The sequence below is a fragment of the Galeopterus variegatus genome, unplaced genomic scaffold (genome assembly GCF_000696425.1).
Source record: "Galeopterus variegatus unplaced genomic scaffold, G_variegatus-3.0.2 Scaffold130, whole genome shotgun sequence".
Taxonomy (NCBI): Eukaryota; Metazoa; Chordata; class Mammalia; order Dermoptera; family Cynocephalidae; genus Galeopterus; species Galeopterus variegatus.
The window spans coordinates 884,855-907,311 of record NW_007726241.1 but is presented as its reverse complement, the minus strand read 5'-3'; the positions used below and the strand labels follow the sequence as shown (position 1 = coordinate 907,311).

At 50.1% G+C, this 22,457-nt stretch overlaps 1 protein-coding gene across 1 annotated transcript in view; it reads right to left on the bottom strand.

Moving 5' to 3' along the window:
* Positions 1 to 22,457, bottom strand: part of DAPK1 (death-associated protein kinase 1) — a 177,290-nt gene that overhangs the window by 10,323 nt on the left and 144,510 nt on the right. Inside the window, exons 19-23 of the mRNA XM_008588607.1 lie at positions 9,689 to 9,911; positions 5,600 to 5,788; positions 2,634 to 2,831; positions 1,414 to 1,552; positions 252 to 372 (exon numbers count right to left, since the gene is read on the bottom strand). Coding sequence (XP_008586829.1) covers positions 252 to 372; positions 1,414 to 1,552; positions 2,634 to 2,831; positions 5,600 to 5,788; positions 9,689 to 9,911 — 870 coding nt within the window. The remainder of the gene's footprint in view (positions 1 to 251; positions 373 to 1,413; positions 1,553 to 2,633; positions 2,832 to 5,599; positions 5,789 to 9,688; positions 9,912 to 22,457) is intronic.

Genomic DNA, 22,457 nt, shown 5'->3' with positions numbered 1-22,457 from the left:
GTAAGAAGTCGTCATATTTTTAAACAAACAATTACAGCTGTAGGACTCTCAGACAATCTGAGTGGTCCACCTTTGCCCATAACCACTCTTCGTCTCCTGCATCTCCTTCTTTCTCTGTCCTTTCTTCCTCCTCCCAGAGCAATAAGATAAAACCATCTTCATGCAGCCACCTCGTCCTGGGTCCTACCATGAAGCACTTCCTGAAACCCACACCAAACGAGAGGCCCAAGCCCTCCCCAGGGTATGCTTACCGACACGATCTGGCTCCGTATTTCTTGCAGGTGATTTCGAAGTACCTTTATGTCCTTAGACCCAGAAGCCCCAGCATCCAGAACAAACAGCTTATCTGAAATGTGGAGATCATTCCCAAACCTGTGGAAGAGCGGCAGCCTCCTCAGCAGTGGGTCAACCTCACCAGGTCTTTCCAGGCAGGGCCAGGCTCCTGCTGGCCTCAGAGGCTGGTAGGAGGCACGGAAGGTTCTGGTGACCTTGCAAAGGACCCTCCATCCCTGCAGTTTGGGCGACTCTGCCTCATCACACTGAGTGCAGAGACTTGGGAAATTGCCATGTGCTCCAAGTCATCCTGACAGGAGCCTTGGGTTTTACAAAGCAGCAGGAACACAGCATGAAAAGGTGTCAGCTTCTCCTGCTGCAGGAAAGGTGAGGCCTGATGCTCTCACCTTACAAGTTAGAAGAGATGCTGCTGAAAGTGCAGGGACTAGGAGACGAGGTGGCACAATGGGAGTTACACCACTCACCGACAAATCTCTCTCATATCAGGAAGACAACAGATAATGTCTCAAGCTGATAATTCAAAATTCACGTTTCTAGAATATTATACAGACCAAGCTTCAAACTTTTTGGTAAACTTTAAGTAAAAATTCATATTTTATACTGTGACTCTGTGCACACCCATATTTATAAGTGAACAAGAGTTTTACAAATAACTCTGGACATGAAATGTACCCTCATCTACTCTGCTCTGTTCTATTCCATCCCACCTTGTCCCATTTTAAAAGCACTGCTCCCGATGTCTTACGTGAACTTCACGACCCACTAGTGGCTTGCCACTTGTATTTTGAGAAGGACTGATTAGTGTTATGGTGGCAGTCGGGAGAAGAACTGAAAGTTAAGTGACTAAGAGGAGGTCCCTGTGGGCGGCGGTGCTGGGAGCCGAGGACAGCGGTGGCAGCACTGTGCTTCCCAGCAGATGCCCCTCACTGCTGTGTGACTTGTTGTTCTGTTATCACTGCTTTGATAAAAATGAAAAGTATAACAAAAGTTAACCAAGGAGGGGAGGCCTTTGGTTCCTTTCTCCAGTTCACGAGACTTCTGTTGTCTTTCCCACAGCCCTGATTCAGTCCCCTGCAGTAGGAGGCTTCCCAGGCTGGAGACCCAGAGGCCACCCCTCACCTGTTCCTGATCTCTTTCATCAATGACGTGTCTTTGTCATATCCAAATTCGCCTCCAGCTGGACGAGGAACATTCATGATGTCAGCATGGGTGGCCACCAGGACAACTTGGAGCGGGTTCTTCAGCTTGCCACCAAAGGCTGGGGGCAGAGAGTGAACTGTTTCAGGAGGTGGGCCCTCCTACCTGGCCGACTCTCCTGCACAGCTGAGGGGGTGTGTCGGCCTGCTGTCTCTCCAGGTGGATGTGCAAACTGCCCACAGACTTGAGGGCCCCATACCTGCTGTGCAGTGACCTTGAGGAGGTGGCTCCAGGCCCAGCCAACAATAGGATGACCCTAATTCCTGGGGTCAAGGGAGGTTGCTCAGGAGTGGACCTGAACTGACCCCAGAAAAGGCAGCTTCTCAGGTGTTCCTCAGATTAGCCCCTGCCTGCACGTGCAGGAACATTTAACCTCTGGCTGGGGGGACGCCCTTTACGAGACTGAAGGAAGCCCTCAGAATGCAGCAACACCACAAAGAGGCTCAGAGAGAGACTGCCTGCAACTCACACGCTCACAGAGCCTCTCCCTATGGGAGTGTTAAAAGAAAAAAAGAATGAGAAAGAAATAGGCAAAAATGGAAGTCCCCTGAGGGGGATTAAGCTCAATCTCTTCTATCATTGCATGCTTTTCTGGAAAAAAAAAAATTCACTGCTGAGTACTGTATTCATCCCGGAAGGCTGCTTCTCTTGCAGCAAGCAAAGAACAAAAGTAGTTTATGCCCTGTTCTCCTCTCCCCTGGGAATGAAGTTAAGATAATGCATTCAGTCAATGCGGCCCCTCTTCCTCAGTTCTTGATGGAACTACAGAATGGGGAAAAGCTCATTCTGTTGATTTTAGGAAAGGTGCAGGAGCTGTATAGGGAAGAATTCCACTTTGCAGCTAAGAACTACAGCCATGGCTCTAAAGTATTGGAGGAAAGTGAGAACTGTCTCTCAAGGAGTTGCTCGGAATGCGGCCTTTGAGGCGGGGTTTTATGTGATCATGAAACAAAAACTCCCTGCAGAACACATGAAGGGCTGAGCCCAGAAAAGCTTTCCAGAGGGGAAGTCTCTTAGCAGGAAGGAGAAAGGAAGGAGCCACGGCTGTCAGCCACAAGCCGTGGGATCTGCACGTGGCCAGGACGAGGCGCGGCAGCGGCTGCAGCAGAGACACTCGCTCACCCAGGGGAGGCTCAGCATACCTATGGGTTCTTCCACTGCGACAAGAGACTTCAGGAAACTGAGCCAGAAAATCACTTGGTTCAGCTGGATCTCATAGGGTTCTTCTAGACTAAAAACAATGACGTGGATAGATGTGGGATCATTTGCAGCAAAATAATCATAGCAGCAGAAGTAGACAGGGTTTCCAGAGAACTCCCACACGCTGAAATCACCAACTCCTACACAAAAATTAAAATAAAGATTATTATCCTGCAACCCCACCACCAAATTTCAATCATAATGATTCTTAGCACACTCGGATTGCAGTGATATCCACGGCTTTCATCTATATATGTGAACATCTACTTAAGTACAGACTGACACGTGTAGTGTTCACATATCTATATCACGTATACCTATGTCTGTCTCTACTTACATCTCTACCCGCCTACCTCTCTTCCTAAATACCTTCATTATCATATCTGTATCCATATCATGTCTGCGTGTAATACCCTGGAGTGGTACACACACACACGAACACACACGTATGTGTGTGTATGTATCTAAATGCATACATGGCAACGTGTATGCACGCGCACGTGTGTGTGTGTACATATACACTTTCTTCCACAATAACACAGTTTTACACACATGCATCCTTAATGCAAACATTCCTCCTTTACTTGCAGACTTTGCTCCTGACAAGGAAGGGCTCAGAGAGCAAAGCGCCCGCTTTGGGTTCCTGATCTCCAAACTCAATGTGCCGGACAGCATTGAATGAGAAAACGTATGTGAAAAGACTGAGTCCTGAAGTGAGTCCTGAAATTCATTGTGGAACGTGATGGGGTATAGGATGTGGAATGTAAATGTGACTACGAAGTGTAACATCAACTTTGATTACACAATGACTAAACTCACCCTCCACAGGTGAGTGAGGGACCTGTCCGGGCTGCTCAGGAGTGAGCAGGCTGCTGTGCACACGTGGGAGATGCACAGTTGATTAGCATCCTCCTTTTTGCATAAAGACGATGTGGGTGAACCTGTAGAAGGTGGGGTCCCTCGGGCTATGGAAGGGTCAAGCAGGAGTCAAAGGTGGTATGTGGTTGGGTGGGGGCAACTGGATTCCCACACTGGAGCTGTGGGTGGGGCTGGTTTTCCCAGAAGTGTCTGTAGGTGAGATTCTGACCTGGAGTGTCCATGGTACCCAGAACCTCCCAGTCACTGTCCAGACACATGAACCTGAGATGCACCCACACTGCCACATCCTGCCAGGGCAGTGGACACCCACCCATGGCCTCCGGGGCGGCCTGGCAGAGCTACTTACATTGTAAGATTTGAAGGCTCCCTTCCCCTAATTCTTCCCTCGGTGCTTATCCTGGTACAGTCAAGAGTCATTCTGTGAGATCTAAAGGGCTTTTCTTTCTTTTTTTTTTTTCCTTTTTGTCTTTTTTCGTGACCGGCAACGGATCGCAACCCTCAGTGTCGCGCCCGTACCGGACCGGGACCGGCCACGGGATCGCAACCCTCGGTGTTGCTCCTGCCCCTCGCTCAGCCAGTGAGCGGCCGGTCTGTATGTGGGATCCGAACCCTCGGCGGGAGCGCTGCCGCACTCCCAAGCGGCGCACTGTAGCAGTGCGCCACCGGGCTGGCCCCTAAAGGGCTTTTCTACAGCCCCCTTTTGGAGGGCAGGGACGGGGGGACCACCCTTTAAGTCTGGCAGCTCAAGCTTACTGTGGAATCTTCTGGAACACAGAAATAGGCCTTTGAGCACTGGCGACAGACCTGGGGTTGGGGTGGGGACTATGGAAGTGCGGAAGGAGGGCAGGACAATGGGGGCACCGAGGATGAGCTGCTCCTCTCTGTGCCACCAGGGCCAGCTCTGCTCTGGGGAGCGTGGAGACAATGCAACTTTAACAGAACAAGACACACGTGGACTTTCATTCTATTCACTAGGACCCGTGTTCCCGAGGTGGGGTCCCTGGACCAGCAGCATCAGCGTCACCTGGGAACTCCTCAGACCTACTGACTTGGAAGCTTTGGGGGGCAGGGCAGGCTGTGTTTTTACAGCCTCCGGGTGATTCTCATCCATGGTTTGTGACCTATAAGAACCACTGCTTTAGGTAATAGCCATGGAGTATTCTATTTCTCACTGGGTTTAGGATACAAAGGGCACACATGAAGATGATCTCAACTGCCATTTTCTGAGGGCCTCTGCTGTGACAGACACTGCCCCATCCCTTTAACATGCACCGGCTCCTAACATGCTCACATCATCTTTATGAGGTCGTATTATTTGCCTATTTCACATGCAAAAACAGAGTGTGAGAAATTAAGCAGGTGGCCATAGGGCACGCAGCTAGTGAGGAGCACTTGCAGGACCAGAATCTAGAATTTAACTCCCAAACAGGTGCTTTGATCCACTGCTCTAAACTGCCTCTGGGCAAGTCGGGGTCTCCTGTGCAAGTGACTGGGAGCAGCTGAGATCCTGCGCACAGGATGCAGTGGTTTGCTGGATGAAGTAAGTCTTCCCTGCGGAGATTTAAAGCTTTGCTCCCTCAGAAATGAGCAAAGGGCACCCCTAAAATTTTGCCTACGGAAAAAAATTGCCTTTGCCCGTATCAGCATTATCCACGACCCTAGATGTATTTAAACATAATCCTTCTCATTCTTGGGCACATTAAACTGACACTTGGGGATTGTGTTTTATGAGATTTCATGTCTAAGTCGGGGTGCAGTTCTACTTTTACACAGCTATTAATTTACTTAGTCATTAATTAAGCACCTACTGTGTACCAGGTGCTTTGCTCAGAGCTGGGGTTACCCTAGTGTTTAGTTTTATCTTTAGGGTGTTATCTGGTCACATTTCCATCCGAAATCACTCCCAAGATCAGTCTGTGCTGGATTTTCTCCTGCACGTGACAGACACCGTTTGGGATAGGCTCCCTTCGGGGAATGACTCACAGCGCTGTCAACAGGAGGGAGCCCCGGGTGGGGCAGGAGCACGTACCGTTCAAGTAGGCATTCTGGATGTCGATGGCCTTGGTGGACTGGTCATCGGCCGAGCAGTGCGCATGGTGGGGCGGGGCCACGAACACCTCCAGCACCCCCTTGGTGAGGCCGGGCTCGAACATCATGCTGCGGCTCCTCACGCTCACGTTCTCGCAGCCTGGGTACAGGTTGTGGATGCTCACGGAGACTGCAGGCCGGAGAGGCAGGCGGTGAGAGCCGGTGTGTGCGGCAGTGCCCCAGACCCGCCCGTGCCCACCTGTGCCTGCCCGTGTCTGCTGGCCACACGGGCTGGGCAGTGCAGGGGCCTCGAGAGTGCAGTGCCCACTTCTCCTGTTCGCTCCACCCCGCCTCCATCCCTTTCCTCCCTGCTCTGTGCCACCCAGGCCTGCCTGTCATCTGGTTCTGCTCAGGGCCCGCGGGAGGCGCTGGGGAGGGCACGAGGAGAGAAGCTCGGGGCACTTCCTCCCCGCTCCCCTCCTGCAGCTCTAGGACCCCAGCTCCTGCTGAGCAGCGTCCCCCCAGAGCTCTGACATTCTCAGGGACGTCTGAGATCTGCCTCTGTCTTCTCAGTCCCCGGGGGGTGACAGCGCCTCTGTCGCCAGCCTCTGGGAGCTTCGCTTCTGTGCTCCCTGGAGTTTTGCCAGGACTCTGTCCTTCATTAAAGTCCTGTGGGTGTATCCTCCACCAGGACCCCGACTGACACACAAGCACCAGTCCTGTGCGTGACGTTATTTTAGGTTGAATGCAGAGTGAGTTTAAGCGGTAAATAACACTGAGTCACACAGCAAGAAAGTTGTCACTTTTCAGAATTCCCCGGAAGGCCTTTCACCTGTGCTAGCAGCAAGTCTCAAGTTTGCGGGATTCCAAATTTAGCATCTCTTTAGTAACTGCTGATCTTACCCCTTAAGACAGTGGGAGTGGGCGACAGCACAGAGCCAGATTTGAATCTCCTCGTTTTCTGTCCACTGCATTTATTTTATTTATGGCAGTGACACTGGTTTTCCATTCATAGTAAGGAGAGCAACTATTTCATTTTCAAGTCAATGTATTTGAGTAAACTAAAAAAGTGTCAGTTTAAAGAAAATATAATGTGACGGTGGAACCTGGGTCCCTGGGGTGTGGGAACGAAGCCTGTGCTTCCCCAGAATGGTGCCCTGGGCCTCCTCCTGTCCCATACGCCTGCGGGACCCCGTGTCTCCCCGACAACCTGTGGAGGCAGAAGCCTTCTGCTGCCTCAGGGCTGTGACTCAGGCAAACACGCAGCCTGTGTCCCTCTAAATGGGCCACTGCCATCCTCCCCACCAATAATGCCAGGCAGGAAGCTGAGTCCAGTGTGGCCAAAGCTTCTAGTTTTCCACCAGAAGCCAAAATATCCACGCTTTTAGGTGAGATCTCGTCACTTTTAATGCAGACAGCTATTCAGTTTTCTCTCCCCTCCCTCACGTGAACCCATCGCTGATGCATGTGGGCGAGGCTCCGACTCCGGGTGTGCCCTTGCCTGGGCACACACGCCTCATGTGTCTGAGCTCCAGTCACTTTCCTCTGAATGGGTTTACGATGCGACCTCACCGAGGTGTGAGAATCAGGTGAGAGGCTGCGCGGGCAGCACCTGGAACCCGGGGCAGCGCAAGCTCTGCCAACCCCACGAGGCCCTTCCACGGGGCCTGGCTTCTGCGGAGGTTTCCACACGCACATTGCGTTTTTCTCTCCAAGGAGGAGCAACCTTGTGAGCTGGACACACTTTTGGGGTCCCCTTTGCCTGTTCTCCTTTCTTTCCAACACGTGCTATTTTCTTGAGTCTTGCATGTCCCTAAGGGGACTTTCTCAAGAGAGTTGTGTTTTCTGAGAGAACAATGCACGTAGCTCCCGGGAGAAGGGAACGCACATGGAAAGTTTTCTTCTCCAGTGTCTTCTGGCAGGCAAAGCCAGCGTCCTCTGAGATGACAGACACCAGAAAGATTCTAAAGAACTAAGTGGCACCTGATTTAAGAAAGAGCAGTGTGTGCCCTCCACACCTTCCTGCGGAAGGAGCCAGGCTCCTGCTGTCCAGCTGCCTCGATGGAGAAATATAAGGATGGGCTGGGAACGCATCCCCGAGCTAAGGGTGGCCGGGACAGCAGGACCAGCGTCCTCACGAGCCCCGCCATGGCTGTGTGCTGAGAGCAGCTGGGCGCCCGTCTGGTCCAGAGCATCTTCTGTCCCAGCGCCCAGGACCGAGTCCCTCTAAGCACGGGCTGAAGGACAGTGGCCCACAGCACAGAGCTTGCTCAGAGAGCAGCCGTCCTGAGACGCGGTCTATCGAGAACCTACTTCAGAGACTAGATACGGAAAACGGGCCAGAAGGAAGATAAACGCAGACATTACTGCTGAGGAGATAAGGCTGACAGGTTAATTTTCTTCCTCTTGAAAAATTCACAGGTCGCTTGATGTAGGCTCCCAGGGCACAATCTTTACACCCAATTGGGTTTACAAACTTCCAGATGATCAGTCTGGATCTTCCGATCTCCCTCTCTCTCTCCCTGTCACACACACATGCTCCCATATACACACTCATTTTCTGTCCCCCTACAGTGGCTCAGACAGCAGTGACCTTGACCTACAGCAGGAGAGAGCGAACTCCCTGTAGGGGAGACTCCAGGAACTGTGGGAGGAGCAGACCGTGAAGGCACACTGGCCTGGTGCCCACAGGGCCTGCCCTAACCATGAAATCCAGAAAACAGCTGGCTTCGGAGAAGCCGTAACCCATCTGACATCCTCAAATAGAGCCACAATTACAGGGGAAGATGGAAACGTGTGCACATAAATGCCCTCGCACAGAGTGTCATTAGTAGACACTGGCTCAGAAACCAGACGCTCCAGGAATTGCCAGCTGTGACTCGGGGCAGCCTACTGACCCTGAAGGCTTCATCGAAACGTTGGGGAAAATGCCCCAGAAGGCTGTTGGGTGGATTAACTGAGGTGTCACACATATTTTACCCACTTCCCAGCACACAGTTAGTGCTCAATAAATATCAGCAACATGCATTAGCAATATTATAATCATACTAATTGTAAGTCCATTTTGGTTACTGTTTCTTCCCCAAGTTCCAATTTTATTGCTGTGTTCATTACAAAGAAGGTAAAAGGAGCATGTAAATCTCAGCCAAGTGTCCCCAGCTATGCCTGCTCCCCAGACATCCTTCCTCACTGAGAGAGGAAGTGCAGAGAATCACAAACTTTCACACATGTGGTCAACCCAGGGAACAGATACACACGTCTGTAATATCCTGTACAGAAAACAAATTCAAGGCACAAAGCTACAAAATTTACACTGTTTAGGAAACTCTTTCAAGATCTCTGTTTTTATCTTTGCAAAAATTAATTCACTCCCTCCATGGGGGGCTCAGGACAAGTAACAGCCACACTGCACACTTTTCTCTTGCTCACGGGGGCTGTTTCTCTGTGGAAGGAAAGACGACCCTGCAGTTCTGGGTGTGAATCCAGACAGCCCCTTGCAGCAAAAGGAGAATCATGTCTCTAGAAGGACAGGAAAGACGGCAAAGCCTGCCTCCCGAGGAGGGTCTTGTGAACATAAACACCAACCACAGAAACCATGAAGGAGCCTTTCCAAAGCACTAACCACCTGCAGCTGGACAGGAATCTGACTTTGTTGCCACAGGTTCTCTCACTACGGGTGTGCCCGCAGCATTCTAAGTAGAGAGCATATGGGATGGGGACCCGTCCTGGGGGCCAATATTTGGTCTGTGCCATGCTCAGACCTGTGTTAGTCCAGGCTCCTTCTGTCTTCAAGGGCACGGTCCCTGAGTAGAGCACGATGAAACTCTGCAGTTTGCTCATTTACGACGATGAACCTCATGTCTATGGGTGTGATTACAGTGATACCCTTTTCAAAAAAAATATTTCCAGGGGAGTTTGCCATCTCTGGCCAAGAGAGGGGTGCTTACAAGGCCAGCAGCCATGCCAGACCACACTGCAAAGCCATCAATGCCACCAGGTCAGCTGTAAGCCAAAGGACCAAAACAGAACAACTTCTCACCCTTGACACACAGCCTGCTGGACAGATGGTGGCCAGCGTGCAGGGTCCTACCTGCAGGTTTAGAAGCCAGGGGTGAAGGCGGGAACCTGCTGGAGTTGGTGGACGAGAGTCTGGGCCGGCGCCTTCTGAAAAAGCTCCTCAGCAGCCCGCACTTGAGGGATTCCACGAGGGTGGTTTTCCCAGACCCCGAGTGCCCAAACAGCTTGAGCTTGATTCTCGGCTGGAGGTTCTGCGTGGGTCGGAGCTGCTGGATAAAAAGTCCTCGGTGCGTATCCTGAAGGGATGAAAAGGAGCCTGTTAGTCACAGAAAAAGACGCAAGTGATGATTATCATGGTTCCTGATCCCCAGCCTGCGGTTTCTAATCAGGCTGCAGACACAGTATATTCTGTCTCCACTGAGTTTTTTTTTTTTTTTTTTCCTTTTTGTCTTTTTTCGTGCCCGGCAACGGATCGCAACCCTCAGTGTCGCGCCCGTACCGGACCGGCCACGGGATTGCGACCCTCGGTGTTGCTCCTGCCCCTCGCTCAGCCAGTGAGCGGCCAGTCTGTATGTGGGATCCGAACCCTCGGCGGGAGCGCCGCCGCGCTTCCCAAGCGGTGCACTACAGCAGTGCGCCACCGGGCCGGCTTCACTGAGTTTTTTAAAAACCTGTGTTATGGTGACAAAATGTCAAGTCATTCAGAGGTCTTTAGTGCATACACGTGTTGTCCAGCCGTCACTGCTGTTTAGGTCCAGAACGTTTTCACCACCCGAAAGGAGACTGTGCCCATCAGCAGTCACTCGCCGTCCCCGCTCTGCTCAGCCCTGGCAACCGCTGATCTGCTCCGTCTCTGCGTTTGCCCATTTCCATTGCATTTTGGTGCATAACAAATTGGGGGGAGCAGGTGTGAAGCCATCGCGATTGAAACATGAAACAGACCAGCCCTGTCTGACCTGCTGCAGGCGCCTGTTCCTCCCTGTGAGGAGGGTTCTGCTCCCGTTAGGGCACCGTGATGGCACAAGAGGATGGGACAAGGGGCTTCACGAGGTACGGAGCCACATGCTGCACAGGGGGCGGGAGGACACAGTATCCTTCTCACCTTCTTTCTCGGTCCACAGGGAGGAGCTGGAGTCTCCCCAGCATGGGTAATTCACAGATTCACTCGCTCACTCATCAGTGAACATTTACAGAAGCCCTGAGGACGTGTGCTGAGCACAGTGCTGAGAACAGAAGATCCAGACTCAGCCCAGATCCAGAGTCTGGGGAGACACAGACGTGTGAATGATGTGACATCAAATGTCACATAAGGGTTTCAACGGGACGGTGCTGGCAAGGGGCTCAGCGCACCCACAGGGAGCCTATGTGTGGGGCATCGGTCGTGCCACCAGCCTTCATCCCGCCCTCCCCGCCAGCCTCCGTGTCCACACCCCGCCCTGCTCCCTCACAAGGAGCTGTCTGGAGCTGTCCCTTGCAGCCTGCGGGCACCTCCTTCACCCCACCTAGGAGGATGCCCTCTGCTCCCGCTGCTGACTCCCATCCCCACAGGACCTCTCTCGCCTGTCACCTCCTCCAGAAGCTTCCTCCCCAGGCAGATTCAGGCCATGCCTGGCTCTGCATCATATCCCAGATGGCACAGTGATGTGGTCTCTGCCCTTCTAGTCTGGGAGCCACCTGAGGGTAGACACAGACCCCAGCAGCTGCACGTGAAGAATGCTCCATACGCAGGTGTTGTAGAGATGACTTCACAGGCGTCTCAGTGCGACCTCACACCTGCCCGGACCGTCTCCTCCAGTTCTCCATCCTGGGAGGCGCCCATTTACTGTCGATCTCTTCCAGCTGAGCCACTGTGACTTTTACTGTTAATAACCGCCTGTTACAAACTCTCTAACTTTCCTGAAGGCTCTAATCTTCCTGCCCCATTTTGATTCCCAAACTGGAGCAGTCTTTCCCAACAAGGACGGCACCGTCTTCTCGTGGGCACTGTGGAAATCTGCCGTGGCGTTTTTAGTGGGCACATGTTGGGGGATCTACTGGCGCTGGCTGCTAGGTGTCCCTCCACGTGTACACAAGATGTCCCTCGCACTGAAGAAGTCTCCTGGGTCCCCTGACTTCTGAGCATCTGCTGAGCATTTATACAGGAGAAAAACCTGCTTATAATCAACTGAGCTTTGGACTTAAATTCAGTTTACTCCACCCAGAGGATTCTGGGGGACATGGTTTAATATACACTGAGGTTTCTTTTTTTTTCTTTTTTTTTTTTTTTTGAAAAGATGACCGGTAAGGGGATCTTAACCCTTGACTTGGTGTTGTCAGCACCACGCTCAGCCAGTGAGCGAACCGGCCATCCCTATGTGGGATCCGAACCCGGGGCCTTGGTGTTATTAGCACCGCACTCTCCCGAGTGAGCCACGGGCCGGCCCTACACTGAGGTTTCTAAAAATGGGAATATTTTATAAATTGGTGATGGAACATACTTTGTGTGTGTGTTTTTAAAAGTCTTTCATGAGCGCTGTCCCCCGATATCTGAAAATCATGTCAGCACGCTGCTATGGCGTTCCGGTTGCCATCCCAGCTGCCAGGAGGTGGCGGCGTCTGGAACTGCGCTCAGTGCTCCTGGGCACGGCGCGAGGGTCTGCCTGTTTCCCGAGTCTCCTCCCGCCCCGTGTCCCAGCATCTGCACACCCACATGCGCTGTGTCTATGATCAGTGTTTTCCTTCCACGACTTTGCTATGTTACAGTTTGAACGGTCTATTGATCTTGTAAAATTATCTGTGCAGGTGTGTCCTTACCTATGAATTTTATTTCAGGAGAGTAAAGGGAGCACTTCAAGAGGTGTTCTGTAAACTGTCAGGGTGGCTAAGATTGGAAGCCTCCTCCCTGGACAGTGATCTGCAGGACACGAGGTTGTCCTCATTCTGGTTTCTTCTAACCTCAGATCTCAGCAGGGACAGAGACAGAGCGCTACAGGGGACAGAAATGGCTGGGTATCTCGAACCTTCCCAATTAGTGAGCAGTTTGGAGCACAATGTTGCCAGGAGTATCTCAATTTTAATTAAGATTTATAAGTAATTATTACAAAAAAAGGCAGGTAAGGTGAGGAAGAGTCCTCCCTGCACTGTATTTTCACAAACAAATGGCACATGTCATTCTGCACCTCTTTTTTTCTTTTTTGTCTTTTTGTTTTTTTCCGTGTCCGGCAACAGATCGCAACCCTCAATGTTGCCCCCGCACCGGACCGGGGACCAGCAACGGGATCGCAACCCTCGGTGTTGCTCCCGCGCCTTGCTCAGCCAGTGAGCGGGAACCGGTCTGTATGTGGGATCCGAACCCTCGGCGGGAGCGCCGCCGCGCTTCCCAAGCGGCGCACTATCCAGTGCGCCACCGGGCCGGCCTTCTGCACCTCTTTTAAGTTGCATTTCTTAAGAAATTTCTTTCACTCTCGGGCCTCCGTGTCAACAGTCTCCTGTATCCTCTGGGAGCTGCAGGGGCTTCAGTTCCTTCTCAGAGGTAGAGTCACAAGCTTGCATGCTGTTTCCAAATAATAGCTGCTCTCAAGAAATCTTCTTTTACCCAAGAAAATACTTATTTACTCAATTTGCAGCTGGGCTTTAACGCTGTCCTTGATTCTAGATGAACACACACACACACACACACACACCACTTTTCATTAAGGGACCAAGGGACACCAGGCAGAAAACGATTCTGAAGTCCCAAGAACAGTAATGCAGCCCCACGCCACCCTCCCTCCTGCCCCCGTGCCAGGGCGTCTCACCTCTCCCCAGTGCATCCCTTTTCCCGTCTGCCAGGAGCCACTGGCCTTGGCTGAGACTGACCCATTGACCCTTCACCACGTCTCTGGGATGACAAGCCCAGAACCTGCTCTCCCAACAGCACCGGCAGAATTCTCACCATCACGAACTGGGGTCCTCTTTCTATGGAAATCTAACCCCACCCTGCAGGCGGGCACGGGCTGCGGGGCCCAGAGGCAGCTCCCCGGGAAGGCCGTTTTCATCGGCCCAGTGGTCTGAGCTCTCCGACCACAGGAAAGGCTCGAGACTAGCTCTAGAAGGTGGAATAGATGCTGATTTACATGGAGACGGAGGGCACGAAAGTCCATCCATGGTGGTCTTTATTTATGAAAAGCTCCCGGCCTGGTCAGGCCTCCATGGTGGGACCAGGTGGGAGAACATGCCACAGACACCCCCTGGGAAGTGGAGAGGTGGGACGGCTGTGCTGCCCACATCTTAGTCAGTCCTTGAAATATCCTCCAGGGTGTGTCCCCCGGGAGTGCGGTGTGGCTGGGGCGCACACGGGAGGGAGGCCTGGGGCATGGGAGGCCTGAGCAGCACCTCCTGCAGTGCAGGGCCAGACCAGGCAGGCAGAGAAGAGAAAGCAGCCCGAGCTCCAGGGAGTGCAGAATCACGAACTAGAAGCCGCAGGTGCTCTCAGAGGTGTATTGGCAGGACATACTGCATTTACCTGTCTGTCAGCTTTAATCACCCTTTGAATACTGACACAGGGCGTGAGCCTCCCTCTGTATTCCTGCCCAAGGCTCACAAAGCAATGGAGCCAGATAACCCCAGGCCACATGCCATCACATCTCGCCTGGTGACCGAGATCACCTCCTATCAGGGCTCTCTGTGTCTCCTCCTGACCTGTCACTCCAGTCTGAGCAGCACAGGGAATTCCTAGAACCTAAGTCGGATCTCACACCTGCCTGATGAATGCACTTGGCCCAAACCAATCCCCTTGCCAAGGTCGACAGAGCTGTGCCGCCTCTCCCATCACGTCGGGCGCCGTCTCTGTCTAGCCCCCAGGCTCGGGCTTGGGTCGAGCCCAGCCTCCCCTCCTTTTTGTTTATTCCCGTGAGCCCACCCCACGCTACCCCACTCTTCACTGCCACAGGCCCTTTGCACTCACTAACCCTCTCCTTCCCCAGCCCTTCCTCTGGCTGGTTCCTCCTCTCATCCTTCAGGCCTGGGTTTAACGGTCACAGCACAGAGGCGTCCTGATCACCCAGTTGAAAGGAGCCCCCACCCCATCTCTTCAGCTCGCTTCATCCTATTCTAACGCCCTGCAAAGCACTTAATCATGGGACAGCAAACCTTCCTATAAAGGCCAGAGGGTCTGTGTTGCGACTAGTCAACTCTGCCATGTATGCAAACAAGCCACAGACAACAGTAAACGAAGGGGTGTGGCTGTGTTCCAATAAAACTTTATTTTCACAAACAGGTGCTGGGCCGGCTCTGGCTTGTAGGCCGTTGTTTGCCGACCCCTGCCTGACCCAATCACACTCTCTGGTCTTGCTGCTGCTTTTGCTCTCTGGTCTGTCCTGTGCCTATAATGGTGCTGCGCATGGCAGACACTGTGCGCACCTTTTAAGTCCACGAATGAATGAATGAACAGTACTTGGTAACTGTGCTGCTCTTTGAAGCCCTGGTCAATCCCTTGGTTTCCAGGTTCATCTCTTCCTGCACCTTTCCCCCCTGGCAACTTAGCTCTCACTTTCTCATCAGAAAAGATGACTAAACATCAGCAGGCTGACAGGGAAGCCCGTCCCCAGTCTGGGAAAGCAGGTGAGAGCACTGGGAGGGGAGGTGGCTTCCCACACGAGGCAGGATGCAGTCAGACCCAGCACAGATGGCAGCTGCAAGTCTTTTTCTTAGTGGCTTCCCAGTATGGGGATCCAAACCCTTGGCCTTGGTGTTACAATATTGCTCTCTAACCAACTGAGCTACACAGCCAGCACCTGCCACAACTTTTAATTATGAATATGCTATTTACATGTGGTAAACTTTTAATTCTGAGCAATCTCCCAACTTTGTCCTATTTTCCAAAATATTCCTGGGCACATCTTTCTTTACTATGCAGTGTGAGGCTTAGGAAAAGCAAACCACTGTTCATATCAGCTATGGAAAATCTGATTAGGACAATCAGACAAAATAAAAATAAGCCAATGTCCCAAAGACCATGAAACTATTATGTTAAAATTGCACAAGAATGGGACTCCCAGTGTTAGCGTTGGTAAACATGGATGCAGATGCAAAATCTCAATGCACCCTCCACCTGTCACACAAGAAGCCCTCCTGTTCTCTCGGGGGAGGACTGGGCTGGGCTAAGCCTCAGCAAGTTCCTGGGCAGGCTGCGAGGGCAGCGCTGGGCTTGCTTCACTGGTAGGAGTGAGCACAGGACAGAGCAGAAGGGCCACCTCCTTTTGTAACAAGGTGGCGCCTACTGGACGGGGGCCCTCAGAGACCCCCAAAGCAATGATCTGCTCGTAAAGGAGCTCTGGGGTGGAGGGTGCTGATTTGTAGCATTTGTGGGTTCCTGGGGTATACATTTTAAGACCCCAGCGGGATGTCACCAAGTTGGGAAGATGTGTATGGACAGCTCTCAGGGACACCACCAGAAGTTCCAGAACACCAAAGCCCCCAACCCACTTCCTGTTGAATTGGGTCGGAGCAGACCCCACACAGCTCAGCCCTTAGCAATGTCTTCTCTCCCCCACAAGACCTGGCCTTGGCCTCAGCCACCCTAACCCCACCCTACCCAGATGGGGACCTCACCTGGGCCCGTGGAATGCAGGGGCTGCAAGGTCCCCCTTCCCATGGGCCAGGCCCTGCAGCGTCTAATGACCCAAACAGCCTCTCCTCTCTCTGCCCGTCCCCATTGGTGCAGGTGGACAAGACGACTCTGGTTCTATCTGCAGAAGCCAAATCCCCACCGCTCCCCAGCAAACGTTGCTTAGTAACACAGTCCTAGGCAATGTCAGCTGACAAGAGGTGAAAACACAGGAAGCGTTTCTTCTGCTAATTTGGCAAGAATATCTAATGCCACCAGCCCAGCTGTCCCAGATGCAGACCTCTCCCATGAAAGTGCTTTAGGTCAACTGCAGTGGCTCCTACAGAAGATGGCACCACCCCAGGGCATGTCAGGAAACGTGTGGGGGTGGGTTCTTTTATTTTCATAATGACTGGGGAGGGGGGAGGTGCTACAAAGTTAGATTTTTGGGGGTCAGGGTCAAGAAATACCTTGCAAAGAGAGAAGGTCCCATCCAAATACTAATAGGGCCCTAGTGAGAAAGACTAGAAAATAGCAGAAGAAAATGACACTGAAAGGAAAATGGTTCTACGGTGCTCCTAGCATGGATTACCCTCTTCTCCGGACCCCTCCGCCTTGTGTACTGGTTGTGAACAGTGTCTTCCTCCAGGTAGCCCGAGTCTTAATTGCAAATCAATCCATTTCCTTGGCTTTCTCCGCAGTTACTGCCTGCTTCTTATGGCAACCTCCCCCATCCTCACCATGCAAGGACACTGCTGTGACAGCTCAACCATTTCCCATAACCAAATTCCAGCACCGGGTGTACCCAAATGCAAAGCAGTTTTTATTGTGGGATTCATTTTCAAAGAAAAATAAGATAGATTATAACTAGAAATGCTTGGCAGACGACATCTTCTCTGCTTAACCAGTAAGATAAGGTCTAGTCATCTCAGAGATGACAAAGGCAAACAAATATGAGGGTCTCAATGAACACGGAGTCTAGAGACTCTGCCGAAGGGAAGGGAGCCCTGTGCCTCCCCATAGTGAAGTGATCTGTGCACCACGAGGCAGGGTCACTCAGCACGGCACAGTGGTGTGTCTGGGAAGGACTGCTGTCACACCTGTCCAGAAACCCAGAATGGAGCAGCCCTGTGCCACCAGATGGAGCAATGGAAGCAGATATTCTGTTTTAGGTCAGAATCCCAGCTGTGCACTAATCAGCGTGTTGCTCAACCTCTTTGAGTCCAGGTTCCCTGCAGGGACATCAGCCTCTGTAAACCTCGGGAATGATGTGAAATTACGGTGCCTGCCACACATACTCAGGATTATTAGACGGTGGCTGTTGTGACAAATGACTCTCGGGGTGTCCTGCCACAGTCACCATTGAAGCCTTTACAGCTACTGCAAGAGAGTTCTGCAGGATACCAACAACAGCAGCAGCAAACACATGGCGCTTACTGTGTGCAGGCACTGCTTTAAGAACGTCAGTTACATCAACACATCCTGGGAGGTAGCACCACATTCACCCCATGTGACAAACAGGGACACTGAGGCACGGAGCTGTCAAGCAGCCTGCTGATTCAGCCAGCTAGACCATGGCAGAGCTGGGGTTGGAACCCAGGCTGCCCCACTCCTGAGTCTGTGCTCTCAGCCAGTACATTGCGTTTTGCGTCTAAAAGCAAAGATGAGAAGGGAACTCTCTATGGATTCGGGGTGCTCAGGAGAATTAAAGGTGCCCTTTAATCAGAGGCAGTTACGTGACTATTGTTTGCCTTGACCCCTCCTTTACAGAAAAATCACAGGACCATACTAAAATACTAAACATAATTTCTCCCTTCCCATCCCTCTTTTAAAAATCTAGGCACCAAAAAACAATTATGGCAATTGATGAAAGAAAATAAAGAAAACCCCAAACTGGGACAGGGCAAGAACCACCCGGCACTAACTTCAACACTGTAAACTAGAAAGCAGTCAGACACCAGTCACTGAGGCCCACGACCTTACCATCATGGGGACCTTCTTTTTATTTATATTTCTAACTATAAAAGTAATCTAAGCACATTGCAGAGAATTTGAGGAACAGATTAAGGGAGAAAAGACCTTGCACCCTAACAATCCAATGCAACCCTGGCTGTTGTTTCACTGCTCTCCCTTTATGTCTTTTTTCTGAGCATTTATTCATTTTTTCAGGCTTGTCATCTGTAATGTGCATCTGGGTATGCATCCAGCACAGCAATCTATTATAAATGAAAGAAGGGACCACTCCTAAGGGGAAGACGGGCAGCAAAACCCAGCATAGCCCAACCAAGTGCTTTGTCCCTCTGCCAAAGCAAGGGTATCTCCTGAGGTGCCCTGTTGGACTACTGGTAGTCATGGAGTTGCAGTTGATTTTTTCTTTACAGATGAGCTGCCTGAACGTTCCCATGGGTCACCGCTCTGTAATGAGAGTTTCTAAGATGGTGAACAGCACTCCAAGCCAAGGAAGCACGTGGCAACCAGACTGTCCAGAGTGCCCCAGGGTGAGAAGCGCTGCCCCTGTGGCAGCTGAGAGAAGACAGCAAACACCCGGGAGGAGCAACGCTGATCTTTAGGAAGGCCAGCCAGATGTCAGATGCTGCAGTGGCCTTAAATCATTCTTTGCAGAGAAGACCCGAATGTATAATATCAGAAATGAAAAAGTAGACATTACAACTGATACCACAGAAATATAAAGAATCATTAGAGACTATTATAAATAACTATATGCCAATGAATTTGAAAACCTGGAGGAAATGGATAAATCTCTGGACACATACAACCTACCAAGACTGAAAAACAAAGAAACAGAAAACCTGAACAGACTAATAATAAGTAACAAGATTAAATCAGTAATCAGCAGTCTTCCAACAAATAAAACCCAGGACTAGATTGCTTCACTCCTGAATTCTACCAAACCTTTAAAGAAGAATTTATACCAATTCTTCTCAAACTATTCCAAAAGAACTGATGAAGAGCGATTTCTTCTAAATTCATTCTATGAGGCCAGCATTATTCTGACACCAAAATCAGAAAAGGACACACAAAAAAAGAGAATTCCAGGCCAATATCCCTGATGAACATAGATGCAAAAATTCCCAACAAAATGCTAGCAAACTGAATTCTACAGCACACTGAAAAGACTATACACCATGATCAAGTGTGATTCATACTAGGGATATAAGAATGGTTCAACATATGCATATCAATAAATGTGATACACCACATCAACAAAATCAAAGAGAAAAACCATATGATCATCTCAATACTTGCAGAAAAAGCATTTGATAAAATTCAATAACTGTTCATGATAAAAACTCTCAATAAATTAGGTGTGAAAGGAAAGTATCTCCACACAATTAAAGCCATATATGACAAAACTAAAGCTAAAGTGATACTGAATGGGGAAAAGCTGAAAGCTTTTCTCTAAGAACAGGAAGAAAAGGATGCCCAGTCTCACCACTCCTATTTAACATAGTACTGGAAGTTTTAGAGCAATCAGGCAAGAGAAAGAGAAAGAAAGGGTATCCAAACAGGAAAAAAGTTATTCAAATTTTCCCTGTTTGCAGATCACATTACCTTATTTATAGGAAAACCTAAAGACTCTGCAAAAAAATTTTTTTGAACTCATGAACAAATTTAGTAAAGTTGCAGGATAAAAAATCAACTTATGCGGCTTCCAGTCAAGATGGTGGAATAGACGGGTGCAAGTGCCACTCTCTGCCACAAATCAACCAATTTACAACTACTAAAAAGCAATGACAGCCAAGCTGGGACCACTAGAGCTCAGGGGAAGAGAAGGAGAGGCCGATGGAGTTCACGAAGGCAGGAGAAGCCACGATGAGAGAAAGAAAGGATCACTCCCACAATTTCGAGCCCTGGCAGCTTTGAGGCTGGAGCTGGTGTGTGCATAGAGCAGGAGCTGACAAAAGCTGCAGCTGTACCCTTTGGATGACGTTGCTTAGAGGTGGCAGGGGAGAAGAGGGCCTTGGTGGCTCTCAGGCCAGAAAGACAACTTACAGGGTTCCTGTGGACCCACATAGGAGTAAGGAGCAACAGACAACAGAAAAAAGGAGCCATGCAGAGGCCAGTGAGTCACTGCAAGGGACTGGTGCATAACCCATCCCATGGGAGGTATTTGGAGAGTTGGGGATGGGAGAGACAGGCCCATGGGGGGAACACTGCAGTACAGCATGGACAGCTGATCCACCCCCCAATCAGCACAGTGGAGACTAGTCAGGAATACAGATCAGCAGGGGTGCAATTTGCTGAAGAGTCTCATGCCCAGACCAGAGTTTCCATATAACCTAGGTGTACTGGACCTCACAAGACCTGGAAGTAATTACAAAGTAAGCAATTAAAATATGAGCTGCACAAAAAGCCTTCCCCAAGGAGTCAGCAGCAAAGCAGCAATTTAGCTCAGCCACAGGGCTCAAGTGTTGGTTCCCAAGGAAGATCCCCCATTTTAGAAGTAAACAATGGACAACAAATTAGTTCCAGCACAGAGTTTAAGTGGTGAGAACAGCAAATAATGCAATGCAGAACTGCTAAAAAACCCCAAATACCCACAGGTCAGAGACAAAATTTGATATTAACTAGTAAAGATCTCACATCACTAAAGAACACCTATATAACCGAGAAAGATCAGAAGCCCCCAGGTTCCCAAGCCAGGGAATGGGGAGGGCCAGGGACCTCAGCCATGCCCCCCCCACATCTGCAACCAGCCCAGTGATGACCACTGAGCCACTGTAGGAAGTGCCCCAGCTTGGGAGCTTCATCCACAGCTCCCTGACATCTACATCCAGCCCAGAAATGACTGAACCACTGCTGGAAGCCCTGGCCTCCCCTGAAGGAAGGGGGGGGGGGGCCTGCCACAGGCCTCAACCATGCCCCCCCCTTCTTCCTTCTCCCACCCTATTTCCTTTCTCATTCTCATCTGCCCCTCCCCCAACTGCTCTGCAACATCTTAAAATGTAACAAAATAATAATATTAATAAATAAACAAACATAAAAAAACCTACTTGTATGTAGTGTTTCTGTACACCAACAAGAAACTAGTTGAAAAAGAAATCAGGAAAGCAATTCCATTTACAATAGCTACTAAAGAAATAAAGTACATGGAAATAAATTTAACCAAGGAGGTGAAAGATCGCTACAATGAAAACTACAAAACACATAAAAGAAATTAAAGACAACAGACAAAAATGGAAAGACATCTCAGATTCATGGATTGGAAGAATTAATATTGTTAAAATGGCCATACTACCCAAAATGATCTACAGATTCAATGTAATCTCTATCAAGATACCAATGACATTCTTCACAGAGATATAAAAAAAAGATCCTAAAAATCATATGAAACCACAAAAAAACCTGAATAGGCAAAGAAATTCTAAGCAAAAAAGATAAAGCTGGAGGTATTACATTACATTACATCAAAATATACTGCAAAGCTATTTTATTCAAAACAGCATGGCACTGGCATAAAAACAGACACATGAACCAATGGAATAAAGAACCCAGAAACAAATCTGTGCATCTACAGCCAACTGATTTTTGACTAAGGTGCCATACATTAGGGAAAGGACAGCCTCTTCAACAGATGGTGCTGGAAAAAGTGGATCCACCTGCAGAAGTGAGAAACTAAATCCCTGTCTCTCACCATATATCAACATCAATTCAAAATGGATTAAAGACTTAAGTATAAGACCTAAAACTATAAAACTACTAGAAGACAATGTGGGGAAACATTTCAAGACATGGTTTAGGCAAAAATTTTAGAGAAAAGACCTCAAAAGCACAGCCAACAAAAGCAAAAACAGACAGATGGGATTACATCAAACTAAAAAGCTTCTGCAAAGGAAAGGAAACAATCAACAGAGGGAAGAAGAAATTGACAGAATGGGAGAAAATATGTGCAAACTATTCATATTATAAGGGATTAATATTCAGAATATACAAGGAATTTAAAAAACTAAACAGTAGGGGCCGGCCTGGTGGCACACTGCTACAGTGCGCCACTTGGGAGTGCAGCGGTGCTCCCGCCGAGGGTTCGGATCCCACATACAGACCGGCCGCTCACTGGCTGAGCGAGGTGCGGGCGCAACACCTAGGGTTGCGATCCGTTGCCAGTCACGAAAAAAGACAAAAAGGAAAAAAAAAAAAAAACTAAACAGTAAAAAACCCCAAATATTCCAGTTAAAAAATTAGCAAAGAGCCCACCAGAGCGACAGTCAGCTGCTCAGGACCCCAGAGAGTGGGCCCTGCCCCCGAGAGTCTGACC